The following is a 16053-nucleotide window of genomic DNA, read 5'->3' as shown; positions in this document are numbered from 1 at the left end:
TAAAATGTCACAGCTCTTTGCCTTACCGTCCAATAACGAGAAAAATAAAAGGTTGGTTTGACATTTGCGTCATGTGGCTGAGGTTGATTAATTTAAATAACGTGCTTTGTTTTTGCTGAAATTGATTGATTATTCGTGTTATTTTAAACATCCCCCCACCCCGTCACTCAATTGATTTCCTTGATTTAGCGCCCTGTTGTTGGAATTAAAAGATTAGGGCATTGTGATTTGTGTTAAGTCGGCATGTTTAGACCACTTAACACTGGCATATCAGGGTTTGTTTAATTACGCGTCATTCATTATCCGCATTACTGTGAACATTTTATTTTTGTATATCAGTTTAAAATAAATAAATATTTAGGTTAATATTCCACTTGTAATTTAGATGAAGAAAACACTTAACTCAAACTTAATATTTTACATTAATGTTTTACATTTTATATTACTTTCACAAATGGAAACAATATTTTGTTTATTTTGTTTATAACACCTTACTATGTGTAGTTTGAGAACCTCTAACCGCTTTTGATGTGAACTTGAATTGATAAAAGACCGATCTATATTTAAAAAAAAAAACAAACTGCAACGATGCGATTTGCTAATATTTGACTTAATGGAAATGCAAATCTCAGCGTCTAGCCTTTAAATCATTGCAGGCTGTACAACGTGATTTTGTGCTGATCCTCTTTTCAAATGTACACGCCTTTTAAAATGCGGTATTTAACTGCCTCTATTTTAAGACGTTCAGCTTAAATACATGAACGTTCATAACTAGTACCTAGTGATATTAATTTTGAAATGTACATCAAATATACTTGACAAAAATTCACATCACTTGTAGCTGATAATTTTCAAAGAGTGGTCGGCTTCTATTTTAAAATGTCCAGCTTAAATATATGGACACTCATAACTAGTAACAAGTCATCTTTAATTTTGAAATGTACATCTAATATACATGGAGATTTTTTTATCACTAACAGTTGATAATCTTCAAAGAGAGTGATGCTTCTATTTTAAAATATTAAAATGTTCAGTTTATATACACAAAGAACTGAATAAAACCCTTATAACAAGCAGTAATTAAAAATATATTTATTTTTATGCCGAAAGAAATTTGAATTGTCTCCCTCTCTCCTTTAAAAAAAAAAATTATTCACACTATTTACTACCCCTCTATATCAACTTACACTTGCATATACTTATAACCATCACACTACAACCCATCTCTCCCTATCTCTCTCTCCTCCCCCCCCCCCACACACACACACAGTTTCTCCAGTCACACCAGGTTTTCATTTGTTTTAAAAACAACAACAAAGAACAGACGTCACAGACCAAAAAATAGCTTGATCAGAAAATCTCACGAGTCTAACAGGACAATCAACAAATTAAGGCCTAATTTAGTCCTTGTTTTCCATCCTCGCGCACGGGTATTTTCACCCCCAGTTCAAATCGGTAGGCCGATCTGATTTAAAAAAAAATATTTGGGAAGTGGTTATTGATGCGTGAAACCCCCGATTTAAGCGAATTTAGTGAGTAAACAATCACACGCCAGTGAAACAAGTTGAATCGATTAAATAACAACCGTTATCTTTTAATCAGGGCCGCAATCTACGGTAAACCTTTTAAAATTTGCTCGGGTATTTTTTTTCATTAAATTTTTTAAAATTTAACAAAAGTATGACTAAAACAAAATCTTTTATTACGCAGAGATAAAAATGTGTGCTTTTAAAAGCAATGAAAAAAAAACACAACTTGTATCCATATAATCTTATTTAAGACTGTTTTCTTTTTATTCTTGTACATGGTGTATTAAATACACCCTTCCAACAAATCTTGACAATAAGTTATGTAGCTTAAACAAGACAATGCGCGTCTAAAAAAACACCTTCTGTAGAGGATTAATGACATTAATTGAGCTCAAACTAGGTTTTAATGTGTTCACTATTGTATGTGTGGCACATTTATCTGATTTGAATAATGAATTTTTGGCCATTCGACAAGTTTTGACCAGACAAGCATATTTCCGGCCATTTGACTAGCTAGCTGTTGGCCATACGATATACATAACTTGGCCGTTACATACATACAAATATACATATATATACATACAGATATATATATATATATATATATATATATATATATATATATATATATATATATATATATATATATATATGTATGTATATATATATATATATATATATATATATATATATATATATATATATATATATATATATATATATATGTATGTATATATATATATATATATATATATATATATATATATATATATATATATATATATATATATATATATATATATATATATATATATATATATATATATATATATATACACCTAATCCTAAATATTGAAAAAAAAAGTTAGTGGCTCTTTAAAAACTGATAAAATTTGTAAATTTGTAAATTTCATCTTTTGGCTCTCTTCAGTCTCAGAAGGTTGCCGACCCCTGAACTTTTTTTTTTTTTGCCTGAAATAGAATGTTTAAACTAAAGTTTCGCGACTTAGAACAACAATGAATATTTTAAATCATCGTTACTTCTTCATATGCAATGAGTGTATTATAGCTAATACTTCACTAAAAAAGCTATTCTTAAATATTAATGTAAACACTTTAACAATATAAAAAATAGACTTAAGTTCTATACTATTATGAAAATATATTTCGTTCATAGTAATACATTTAAAATATCATTTTCCATTCTATGCAATTTAATTTTTCTGTGTTTTGCTTACAAACAAATAGATTACCTCCCTTGATTTAGTAAAGAATGAAAACTAAACGTAACTCGTTCATTGAACTTTACAAAAATAAACAGCAGTACTTTTCCACAATGCCATAAACTGAGCATGTTTTTCATGTCAATATATATATATATATATATATATATATATATATATATATATATATATATATATATATATATATATATATATATATATATATATATATATTGACAGTGGCGTAGCCAGGATCGTCTCAGGGTGGGGGGGGGGGGTTCCAATTTTTACCTGGGGACAAACTTTCGATTTGCACCCCTCCCCCCCTCAAACTTTCGATTTGCACCCCCCCCCCCCCCTCAAACTTTCGATTTGCACCCCCTCATACTTTTTATATATATACCGAGGGGTCTATGGTGGGGGGTTATGACCACTCCTAACCCCCCCCCCCCTGCCTACGCCACTGTATATTGACATGAAAAACATGAAATTGGTTTGTTATTAGAAGCACTTGGACTAAAGCATTCGTTTTTTTTTCTCCCTCTTATCTAAAATTATTTTACTTCTCCTTAACCACGTTTAAAACAAAAAAAGTCGATGCATTTGTAAAAATCTATATACCGACATTAAACATTTTCGCTTGGCTTATTTGTTATTAGAAGCCCTGCTAAAAACGCACTGGAGAAGCTGGTCTTAAAAAGTCCGCATAGTCTAGACTTTAGACGCACGACGTCAGTGGCGTAGCCAGGATCGTCTCTAAGGGAGGTGGGGTTCCAATTTTTACCCGGGGACAAACTTTCGATTTGCACCACCCCCCCTTCCCCCCCCCCCCCCTCAGACTTTTGATTTGCACCCCCCCCCCCAAACTTTCGATTTGCACCCCCCCCCTCATACTTTATATATATACCGAGGGGTCTATGGGGGTGGGTTGTGACCCCCCCCCTGCCTACGCCACTGCACGACGTCCAACCTTACAAATGATTATCCCGACAGATGACACGAGGCTACCTGTAAATAGACGAAGACTAGACATATAGCGGACACGAAAAGATGACTGCCGGTAAGCGCTGGGGCAATATTGAACTGCTGAACTTGATGGGCCTCTGTGAACAAGGGACGCAACTGATTTAAGCTTCCAAACATGTTATATTTACTCCCCTTTGCTGGACAGAGACTTTTTAAATAGGTTTGCATTCACCTTTGACCACCCCTTCCCACCTCCTTTATTTTATTATTTTATGTGTTTGCCGTGTTAGCAAGTGACTAATGTTATATTGAAATAAGAAAACCGAAATAAATGCACACACACAAATTTAAAAAAAAAAAAATTTAAACGTACAATTTCTGTTTCAATTAAAGAAGTGATTTGCGATCCTCGCCGCTCGTTCTGACGCCAGTATTCCCACTCAGCAACCCGCTCGTTTTAAGATTTGCTCGCGAACAAATAGTACACACGGTAGAAAAATGTTCTCAGGAGATAGCTGTTGGCTGAGATAGGGAGGGGTCGTAGGGGAGAGGTTAACTCGCCGTGTCGCCTGTCTCTCATCGCATAAAAAAACAAAAAACAACCCCACACTGTCTTGAAAACTTTCATTCAGGTTTAATTTGTAGGCCTGTAGTTATCATTCTATAAACGATAACGTTTCTTTTATTGATATTTGATGAACAGTCCTTGTGTAATCGCGTATGGACACCATTTTCATAGTATATTTAAACATGTTTAATTGATGGTTGTGCAAGAAAGGCACGTTATCTCGAATTGATTTTTGAAGACCCTAAAACATATAACGACATTGGCCAATTGTCAGAGACATGGATAATAACGTGTCCTTGCATAGACCATTATTTCTGTCATTGATTAGAATGCCAAAATGTGTCTGTTTGTTTATATCAATTCCTAAAACTAAAGGTATTTAAATTATAAGGGGAAACAACTATTATTTTTTAAATATTTTGAACAGTGGACTATTAAGACCCTTTACGCTTAAAAAAAAGTTTCTTTTATATAACTGCATTTAAAAAGGAACAAGCAGTCGGTGCCTGAATCATGTATTAGCTCACTGCTCATTATGAATTGAAAAGATTATAAGCCGCCACAAAAAAAAATATTATTATATTAATAAAAATAATTATTATATTATATAGCTCCGCCACTGCTCAATGTACAACAAATTACATCTTCCAATGACGTAATCATAACGTGTGTACTATTTGGTGACACCAACGCACACACGACACTTCCAATGACGTCATCATAACGTGTGTACTATTCAGTGACACAAGCGCACACATGACCGTCTGCACGCGCGGATGTCATGAAGATCCGATTAAGCCCATAGTTCAGGCGTTGTTCTTGTATTACACCTGGCCGATCAATACCTGCGATACTAATCATAACACCTGCCCGTCACGCTATCGTAGGATTGTTATGTAGGCCTAAGCCTTTTGTTTTGAGTGTATGTAGCTAGAAAATAGAGCAGCTTTTTACTTAGTACATGGGCATTGGAGTCATAAGATTTATATTTAGTTGTTTGTTAACTTTAAGATTACCGTTAACTCAAGAGCTAATTAAGTCTCGTTAAAAGAAAACCATAATAAATCAAAATAAAAGAGGGATTTTATTTATTGTTTCTGTTTTAGATAATTCACGTACGATATATTTAATAGGTAGTTGATTTTTGTATTGCTTTGTAATATGCATAAGATATGTATTTTTTAAATAACTTAACTTTATTTCGTTATTAGAGAAAAAAGATGGAATACTTGTTTTGAGTTGTATGATAGGTGGGCTTATGTTGACAGTTGACCGAGCACCCAGATTATTGGATTAACGTAATCTTTATGGTCACGTGACTTGTGGCTGTGATAAGATTTTTATTTTCTTCAAATTTAAAAAGAAAATTGCAAATTCAAAACGGTCAACATACAGACAGACCGATTTACAGAAAAATACCAACAGAATACTTTTTTATAATTATATAAAAATAAGAAACATTTAAAAGAAGGTCAGGACACGAACCCTTACATTAAGGGTTTACTTTCCCCACACTATCGATCTTGCCGTGCGTGCTCAAGTAATGTTAAGATTTAGAGATGGGAGTTTTAGTTGCGTAGAAAGAGAAAGGTTAAAGTTCACAACTAAACTTAGCTTTTGTTTGTAATGCTTGCATAATTATGTACTTTGTCCTCTTTAAAAACATAACGTATCGTTAAAGTTATAAACTAATAGGATCTATATAACAATACATGCATTCGTTAGCTACCATATATGACGTAGGGTGGCATTATTCAATCTAAATCTATAATGGGCCACGTTCGCACCTCTCTCTCTCTCTCTCTCTCTGTCTGTCCGCAAAATATTTTCGCCGGACATCACATCAGAATCTACAGCGATATATCGAGAACTTTTTACGGACTTTTGTTGAAAATAATATGTTAGATGTTTTAAATGTATAACCACAATTTTATTTAAAGAAGAAAAATAAAAAATAAAGGCGTATTCGAATATAGAGAAACAGTATTATTTATGCAACCGGAAAAGCATTTATTGATATGAAAAAGGAAGAATAAAACTGTGACGTCAAAATGGCTGACGTTTTACTTGTGACTAAGGAAGATGAAGAAGACTTTGAAATTGACGAGGAAGGCGATCAAGGTCTTCAAAAGTTGAAAGAAAAAGCAAAGAAACGCAAAGGCAGAGGCTTCGGTGGAGAGGGACCAACACGAAGTGGTGTTGATCATTATGAGGGTATGGAAGTGGATTACGATGAGTCTGAAGGGCCTGGACCACAAAGATCTGTTGAAGGGTGGATCCTTTTTGTCACTGGTGTACATGAAGAATCACAGGAAGATGATATTTATGAAAAATTTGGAGAATATGGGGAAATTAAAAACTTACACTTAAATCTTGACAGACGCACAGGCTTTCTCAAGGGTTATGCTTTAGTTGAGTATGAAACATTTAAAGAAGCTCAGGGTGCAATGGATGATCTAAATGGCAAAGAAATTTTGGGTCAGAAAATAAATGTGGATTGGGCTTTTGTTCGAGGTCCAAGAAAAGACAGGTCAAGGAAAGATGACAGGCGGCGGAGGTAGATGGTGTCCATCCATTGTACAGATTTCTCATTTCACTAATGAATATTTTTCTTTGTAATAAATGCCTATTATTGTTAAAAAAAAAGTCATCTGCCGTGTTTACAATAAAAAGAAATGAACTATTTCATTCAAATTTGATTTAGATCTACGTACACTATGAAATGTATACAATACAGTTTTTCCGGCCTGAACTCATAAAATTTATTTTATTTATTTGGATTCTAGATCTAGAGATTCTAGATCTAGACTAAATCTAAATCTACGCAATAACTAGATGTAGACGCTAAGATCTAGATTTAGACTCTAACTTTTCTAAAATCTATTCCAAAAATAAATTTCTATATTAGGACTAAACTATTTCAATTCTTATTTATTTTATACAAAATCTTTGTTTGGAACTGGCTAATTTGGGATAAAAAAAGTAATTTGAAAGAATAGACATATTCGCGTAAGTTAAGATTTTAAAATACGTGTTTCATTCTCCGTAATTTATAAGGTGCCTAAATAGCGGAGATGTTAGTGTACTATAAACCACGCAGGTGGTGCGGGTTCGAGACACACCAAGTCAACATGGTCAATGTATTTTTTGTTATTATGCTCGGGCTAAACTTAAAAAAAAAAATTCTATTAGGATTCTAGATCTAGATTGTTGGGTGTCCGATAGGGCACTTCCCGGCGCCGCAGGCGCTTCAAATTTGGCAGGATCTTGCCTTGGGTCGACAGAACACGGGGGCCGGTTGGCCGAAAAGTCTACGATGAGGGGGTCAAAACTGACCTCGACTGACCGGTGCCTTATATGAGCTATAAATCGAAAAAAAATGTCCATTGAGGAACCTCTTCATAACTCTTGAGGTCGTAGACCGACCCGCGGGCGAATTAATTAAGCATTCAAATTCTCAATGTTTTCGAAAGCCTAAGCGAAGCTGGGCAGCATGCCTAGTTAGTTTATATTTTTAAATTCGTCTTATCAAAGTGGAAAAACTCTTCCTTGTTATATGTTACAAAATTAACAGACTTTCAGTTCAGATAATATCATTTCTGTTTAATTCACTGGTAGACTTCTTATAATATCAGCTATTGCCAATGGGTGATATTAAGAAAACTTTATTTTCAATGCCTCAAAACAATTAAAGGGAAATAATTCAGTATTTAAAAAAATGATGTATGACTTATGCCTGTGACGCATACATTTTTCATTTATTTATTTTACTAGATTTTAATTTTAATACGAATGTATTCTATTCATATTATTCCTTTATTCTCACACAGTAGAAAGCTTGCAAAATGGAACAGAAACGATCACAGAGGCGAAAGCAACCACTTCCACCGAAGCCACCATTGCAGCAACAGACGCATCATCTTACACAACACCATCAGATACAGCACCGTCGCCAACAAATGTTGACCCCACAAGTCCGGCGACGTTGTCAGAAATTTCGACCATCATTCCCCAGGAATCACTCGCTTCCTCCACCCCCACATTCCAAACCAGCGTTCTTTCATACGCTGACACCCCTTCAAACATGGACTCGTCCACCCCTGCAGTTACATCCTCAGCGCTTCAAGAAAATTTATCCGTGGACTCTTCAAGTAATGGGGTAACTTCTTCCATAGAGTCTTCACAAGGTGTTGATGCTTCATCCATCTTGTATGATTCACCGTCACAGACAATAGCCTCAAGTGTTCCACCTACTGACACAACTCAGCAATCAAGTGAGTTTCAAACTCCAAGCTTATCAACAAATGCTGTGGAAGCTTTGACCACACTTGTGACATTCCAAACTTCTGAGATGCCTTCAGCACCAATGTATACAGGACAAGAATCTACTTACGTGGTCTCTGATTGGTCAGATTCACCAGTTCAGGATACAATCAAAGCTTCTGATTTGTCAGCTTCATCAACACAAGATGCAATCAAAGCTTCTGATTGGTCAGATTCATCAACACTAGATACAAACAAAGCATCTGATTGGTCAATGTTATCAGTTCAGGATTCAAGCTTACCAGCTACAATCCAATCAAGTTCAACTGAATTTGTTATTACTACCTCAACTTTGATCAATTTTCCCCAAAGTTCTGCTTCCAGTACAGAATTACTAACAACCGTAGACTTATCCTCAAGTGTTCTTGATCCTGGGTCCTTGAAAGTGTCTGATGTCACCACAACTGAGATGTATCCCACTAGTGTTGTAACTGATTCAAGTTCCAGTTCAGTGGTTTTAAGTGAATATTCATCAGAAACCAAGTTAGACTCGTCAACAGGTTTGGTTTATAAAAATGTTTTGCTTTGTTAGACATTATGTAAACAGCGTTTGTTAGTAACTGGTAATTTTTATTTGGAAGATTGATAAATTTTGTTTCCTAGGAGCAGAGTTTCTTCCAGGCACCTATGGGGGGGGGGGGGGGGGCTCCCTGAAGAAAGTGTACCATTCCCCCGGACAAAATGGAATTTTTTATAGATCTATATACTATTAACAGTGTCCGCCCGGAAAATTTCAAGTGCCCCCCCCCCCCCCCCCCCAGGAGAAAAAAGTCTGGAAGAAATACTGCCTAGGAGCCTGTGTGGTCTTTTGGTAAAGTGTTTGAGTAGATGAGTTTGGTAGATGTGCTCAAGACCATATGTATCCCCCAACTAAACTGTCCCCATCTTAAAGAGGTAGTTTAACACCCCGGGTAGAAGTAAAAACCTGATTGAACCACATAGTTGTTGTCTTCCCGCTTTAAGTGATACAATAATCAATCCAGTGGTATGCCTGTATAGGAGAAAAACTATTTTTGTTCTAGCATGATATATCAAGAATTTCCAGCAATCTCCAAGAATCGAATTCTTTCCCCACTGCATTCCTAACATTTTCCTAGTTATTTATAGTAATTTATATTATAGAAACAAGATGGTAGATTTTTTACCATAATTCTATATTCCTTACTAAAAAATCTTCAGTTTTAAATGCTGGTAGAAATTTAAGTGTTGTCTTAAGCTATTGGAATATCTATTTGTATTAGATGTTTACATTATATTGCCAGATAAAATCCCAATGTAAAAATCTTTAAAGAAAAAACTCATTTTTCTTTTCGCTAGTAGTTCCACACATGGATGTGTCATCACAAGTGATTAGCCCAACACCATTGCAGTCAGATTCATCAGATGTCACACAGCTTCTCCCTAGTCAATCAGTGGAGTCCATCTCTGAATCCTGGACAACCTCACCACAGGCTTCTAGTGTAAGTATTGATACCAAATCTAAAGAATTACCACCAGGCAGCTCAGAAGTTGGCCCAACAATTGAAAGTCAAAATACTCTTGCCAGAGAAGCATCCTCAGGGTTTTCCAGCATGATAGCCACAGAAGAATCATCTCAAGCACCTCAAGAGTCATCTCAGCCAAGCATGAGTTTTAGCCTTGACCTTGCCCAAGTACCCAGCATGCCTGCATCTGTTTCTTCCAGCAACATGGCTGCCTTGTATGCATCTGAGACCCCTACTTTACTAACCTCGTTCCCATTTTCAGAGTCAGGCGGTGATTTTTTGTCAAGCATGCATGCAGTCAGTGATTCTTACTTGAGCATGATTGTCACTAGCACCCAACTTGCAGGGTTATCCACTGATCATGTTATAGATACCAATACAATATATGACGTCACCATTCAAACACATTCAGTTGAATCTCAATATGCGACAAGTTTTGAGACCAGTGGTCTAGATCCAGCTGTTGTCAGTGCCAGTTATCAATTTAGTTACCTGAGCTCACCTGTCGTCTCTGGCAATGTGGAAACATCACCTGGGATGCTGACCCAACAACAGTCACCCACAGGCGTGTTCTCGTCCTACTCAGAGGGTGGCTATCCTTCATTATCAACTGAAGAAGGGACATCAGTTGCCTCACACTACCAATCCACTTACTATGAAAGTGCTAGTGACACTACATTTCCTGTGTACCCAGGGGCAGCTACTCTAACTGATTTGGGTTCATCTTATAGCTACTCAGGTGCTCAACTTGAAAGTTTGGTTTTGTTATCTACATACTCTGGCATAATAGACCAAAGCAAAGCATCGGAGTACACACCGGAGATTAATCCTTTGGTCAGTTCGGTATTACTGACAACACCCATTTCAGAAGTTTCAAGTTTAAACCTTATGGACACACAGACCATTTCCCTTATAGATGAACACTACACTGGGACACTCTACACAGATTCCCCCTCCATGTCCAGCTACCCCAGCACGGACACTTGGCCGGGTATCAACACCACAACTGTCTATGGGTCAGCCACCCTGGACTCATTTCTGACCCGTCCAGACAGCTCGTCCTCCCTTGTGGACCTTGTTGTGACCACGCCCTCATTGTACGCTGAAAGCTTGACCCCAAACTTGGACACAACCAAAGTCATCTCAGATATAGAAACAACAAGTACCCAGTCATATACAAACTTATCAGATAGTTTATCCCTACTACAAGAATCATTAGTTACAACAGAATTGCACACACCGCTACTAACTATTACAGATGAGTCTAAAATTTCACACTACTCAGAAGTTGATTATATTGTTAGCTCAAGTATTGATGGTACAAGTGTCTACTCATTAAATTTAACACCATCATTAACCGAATCTTTTACGTATGCATTAACTGACTCCTATGATGCCTTGAATGATTCTAGTTATGGTCACTCATCAAGCTTACCTTTACCTGAATCAGTGATTGTATCAGAAACCATCATACAAACCTCATCACATTTCTATTACGAATCAGATAGTTACACAAAACCAGAATCATCTTTTCATGAAATTTTTGATTCGAATTCAACTCTTGAGATGCAGATACCAACATCTAAAGCATCAGATTATTTTACAACCAGTGACCCTACCTTGGGTATGAATATTTCAGAAACAGACTCCATAATGGTACAATCAACATTTGGCGAGATTCTCCAAGTGTCAACTTTGTATTCAGAAGTTTCTGATTCCTTAGACAAGAGTTTTCGAATTTGGGTTGAAACATCTTTCCCAACACTAGAGAGTTCCAATTATTCTGTATACTTTGTGACACCATCTAGCCTAGATGTGAACATAAGCATGGTGGGATCAGCTGAAGTTTCTTCAGACTTGCACACAATGTTCGTAAATGGAAGCAATGCTGATTTCTCAACTTATACAGTCGCAGAAAGCAGTCATACAAGTGATATGTCATTTAATTTGTCACAAGAATCATTTGAGTCACATTATGTAACACCCATAGTTGCCACCAATACGGAATATCTAGAAATAGTATCAACATCTCTGTTTAACTTTTCTCATATCTCTGAAGAACCATTTTCAACCCAAGGTATAACTCCAACCTATGTCTTCAGTTCAGTATCAGTTTCACTTGAAAATATTACCCTTCCATTTGAAGATAACTATACTGTTACTACACAGTCAAGTCCAGTAACTCACATATTCATAAGTTCAGTCCCCTTGTTAGATTCAAACAGCACAGTTGACTATGAAGTTGTACCAGAGAGCTACACACTCTGGTCAACACCAGGATCACAACCTTTGTCTACAGACAGTGTAAGCAGTAACTTGTTTAATGCTACTGACTCGATGTACCTTGACTACTCAGCCACACCCACTCTTGATACAAGCTTCAGCAGTGGTCAGTACAATGAATCTCTGGCCACACCCACAATGGATATAAGCTTCAGCAGTGGTCAGTACAATGAATCTCAAGCCACACCGACCATGGATATAAGCTTCAGCAGTGGTCAGTACAATGAATCTCAAGCCACACCCACCATGGATATAAGCTTCAGTAGTGGTCAGTACAATGAATCTCAAGCCACACCCACTTCAGATATAAACTTCAGCAGTGGTCAGTACAATGAATCTCAAGCCACGCCCACCATGGAAATAAGCTTCAGCAGTGGTCAGTACAATGAATCTCAAGCCACACCCACCATGGATATAAGCTTCAGCAGTGGCCTGTACAATGAATCCCAAGCCACACCCACTTTATATTTAAGCTTCAGTAGTGGTCAGTACAATGAATCCCAAGCCACACCCACCATGGATATAAGCTTCAGCAGTGGTCAGTACAATGAATCTCAAGCCACACCCACCATGGTTATAAGCTTCAGCAGTGGCCTGTACAATGAATCCCAAGCCACACCCACTTTAGATTTAAGCTTCAGTAGTGGTCAGTACAATGAATCTCAAGCCACACCCACCATGGATATAAGCTTCAGCAGTGGTCAGTACAATGAATCTCAAGCCACACCCTCAATGGAAGTAGGCTTTAGTAGTGGTCAGTACAATGAATCCCAAGCCACACCCTCAATGGAAGTAGGCTTTAGTAGTGGTCAGTACAATGAATCCCAAGCCACACCCACCATGGAAATAAGCTTCAGCAGTAGTCAGTACAATGAATCTCAAGCCACACCCACCATGGATATAAGCTTTAGTAGTGGCCTGTACAATGAATCCCAAGCCACACCCACTTTAGATTTAAGCTTCAGTAGTGGTCAGTACAATGAATCTCAAGCCACACCCACCACTGATATAAACTTCAGCAGTGGTCTCTACAATGAATCCCTCCACACCTCTTTGGAACCAGCATTTCAAGACTCAGTTTATTATAATATCAGCAGCACAGTAACCATTGCTACAGACTCAATACTGTTTGATTTATCCTCTATGTTTAATGGAACAGCAGTGTCAATCCAGGCCACACACACTATTTTTAGCACCGTGTATAATGAATCTGGATCATTTGTTATTGAGAGTACTATGGGGTATTCTCCATATGAAAACTTAAACAGCACCATGTTCTATCAACCTGAGCATACTACCATACAACCTACAACAACAACCATGCTGGAAGACACCAACAGCTCAACCTACAACCTTCCTGACTTCAACGTTACTGATATACTAGCCAGCAGTTCTGATGTTAACAGTACCTATTTCAGTACACACGAAACAGTTGTAAATTATTTCAGTACTACAAATTCCATTCTTGAAGAGGTTAACAGTACACTTTACAATGTATCAGAACCTAGTTTTGTTGAAGTAACAGCCACCACTTCTGATTATTTTGACATAAATAGTACAATTATAAGTACACAAGAATCCTTTTTAATTCAGTCTAGTACAACAAAATCATTTTTCGAAGATGCCAACAGTACTCTCTACAACATCACGGATGAAATGGTCCCCTCTTCTACTTATGAGGATACACAAAGCACAATGATTAGTACACCAGAGTCCTTGATGATTTACCCAAGTGTCACAAGCTCAATATTTGAAGCCAGCAATGAAACACTGTACAACTACACGGACACTACCGTCCTGATCCAACCTATATTGACATCATCGTATGAATACTACAGCACAGCCCACGTTAACGAAACAGACTCTGATCTGTTTCCTTCAATCTCCTCTGTTTCACATCTGCAATCCCTTGAAGCCCTGTCCAGCCTTGACCTTAACCAGACATCCATGCTGCTGAGTGTGACAGACCAGGTTGGTTTAGCTAATCCGACTAACAACTTGGATACATCGGTGTATACTTATCCATATTTTCTCAGCACTCGTTTATCATTAACCCTCTCTGCTAGCAGCTCAATGCATGAACTAACCAACACAGAATATTTAGATAAATTACTAACTGCTACATATTCTTCTAGCTACTATAACTTGCACAATTCAGCTTTGAAGGAAGAAAGCATAATGTTTTACACGCCAGTACAAAGTAGCAATAATGCAGAAATGTATTATTCTACTTTCATGTTGTCTGTTGATTCAGTGTTGTCTGATAATAAGCTTGATGTGACTATAACCCTGGCTGAGAGACTAACTATAGATGCTAGTAGCTTTGAGACTTACTCGTTAACAGAGGACACATATATAAGTGATGATACTTCGCTAGTTTCATTTTTAGCACCAACATTATCTACCGCTTATCATAGAGAAAGCAGGTTTTCTTATTTTAGTATTTTATCAACATGGGATAACTCTGGTACAGCCTTGTACAGAGAATCATCTCCCTTTGTTTTGCATGCCAGCATGTTAAGTAATGTAATACTTCCTGTCACTTCATTGTTAGGTAAAACAGACTCCGAACTAGATGCTATGTCTGTATCCAGCATGGAAAGTGTTAAACCTACCCAGCATGCTTTTACTACAGTAGAATCCAAGCATGAACAAGCAGAAACCCGTAGTTCACTGTCTTTTAGTTCCAAAACACAGATGCCACACTCCGGTGATTTGTTTACCTCCCAGTTTTTTTCACCTGATTTTGAAAGGCCTGAAGATACGTCAGGGTCTAGCTCTCATGATTATATCAGTGAATCAATATTGTTATCAAGTTCACAAACTATTCATGAGCACTCTTTTACAGAAACTGTGATAGTTTCCCCTGAATTAGGCAGTTATTTCCCTTTCCTCTCAAAACAACATTCTTACAAGACAACAATGTCAGAACAATCAAATTCACAAACTGTTCATGAGCACTCTTTTACAGAAACTTTGGTGGTTTCCCCTGAATCTGAAAGTTACCTTCCTTTTCTCTCTAAACTAAATTTTCATAAGACTACCATGTCAGAACTATTAAATTTACAAACTGCTCTTGTCCACTCTTTTACAGCAACTGTGATAGCTTCCCTTGAATCTGAAAGTTACTTCCCTTTCCAATCTAAACTAGATTTTTATAAAACTACAACTTCAGAACCATTAAGTTCACTATTTCAAGAACATTTTTTTACAGAAACTGTGGTCGCTTCCCCTGAATCTGAAAGTTACTTCCCTTTCCTCTCAAAAATTGATTTTTACAAGACAACAGTCTCAGAACTATCAAGTTTACAAACATTTTATAAGCATTCTTCAACAGCAATTGTGGTAGATTCCCCTGAATCTGAAAGTTACCTCCCTTTCCTCTCTAAACTAAATTTTCATAAGACTACCATGTCAGAACTATCAAATTTACAAACTGATCTTGGCCACTCTTTTTCAGAAACTGTGGTGGTTTCTCATGAATTAATGAGTAACTACCCTTTTCTATCAAAACAAGATATTTACAAGTCAACAGTTTTAGAACTATCAAGTTTACAAACTATTCATGAGCACTCTTTCACAACAACTGTGGTAGCTTACCCTGAATCTGAAAGTTACTTCCCTTTTCTGTCAAAACTAGATTTTTATAAAACTACAACTTCAGAACCATTAAGTTC

At 36.8% G+C, this 16053-nt stretch overlaps 2 protein-coding genes across 2 annotated transcripts in view; both read left to right on the top strand.

The window, feature by feature from the left end:
• Positions 1–9141, top strand: part of LOC131944043 (mucin-2) — a 32257-nt gene extending 23116 nt beyond the window's left edge. Inside the window, exon 3 of the mRNA XM_059304502.1 lies at positions 8117–9141. Within this exon, the coding sequence (XP_059160485.1) occupies positions 8117–9141 (1025 nt within the window). The remainder of the gene's footprint in view (positions 1–8116) is intronic.
• LOC131944045 (RNA-binding protein 8A) lies at positions 6338–6925 on the top strand. The gene has a single exon (XM_059304503.1). The coding sequence runs from the start codon at positions 6338–6340 to the stop codon at positions 6845–6847; it is 510 nt and encodes a 169-aa protein (XP_059160486.1). The 3' UTR covers positions 6848–6925.
• Positions 9142–16053: the final 6912 nt, after the last annotated feature.

The sequence above is a fragment of the Physella acuta genome, unplaced genomic scaffold (genome assembly GCF_028476545.2).
Source record: "Physella acuta isolate Inbredline_101_S28 unplaced genomic scaffold, ASM2847654v3 ptg000477l, whole genome shotgun sequence".
NCBI classification, from domain to species: domain Eukaryota; kingdom Metazoa; phylum Mollusca; class Gastropoda; family Physidae; genus Physella; species Physella acuta.
This window is presented reverse-complemented; position numbering and strand designations above follow the sequence as displayed.

Coding starts and splice junctions, on each gene's coding strand:
- LOC131944045 (XM_059304503.1), top strand. CDS start 6,338: ATGGCTGACGTTTTACTTGTGACTAAGGAAGATGAAGAAGACTTTGAA.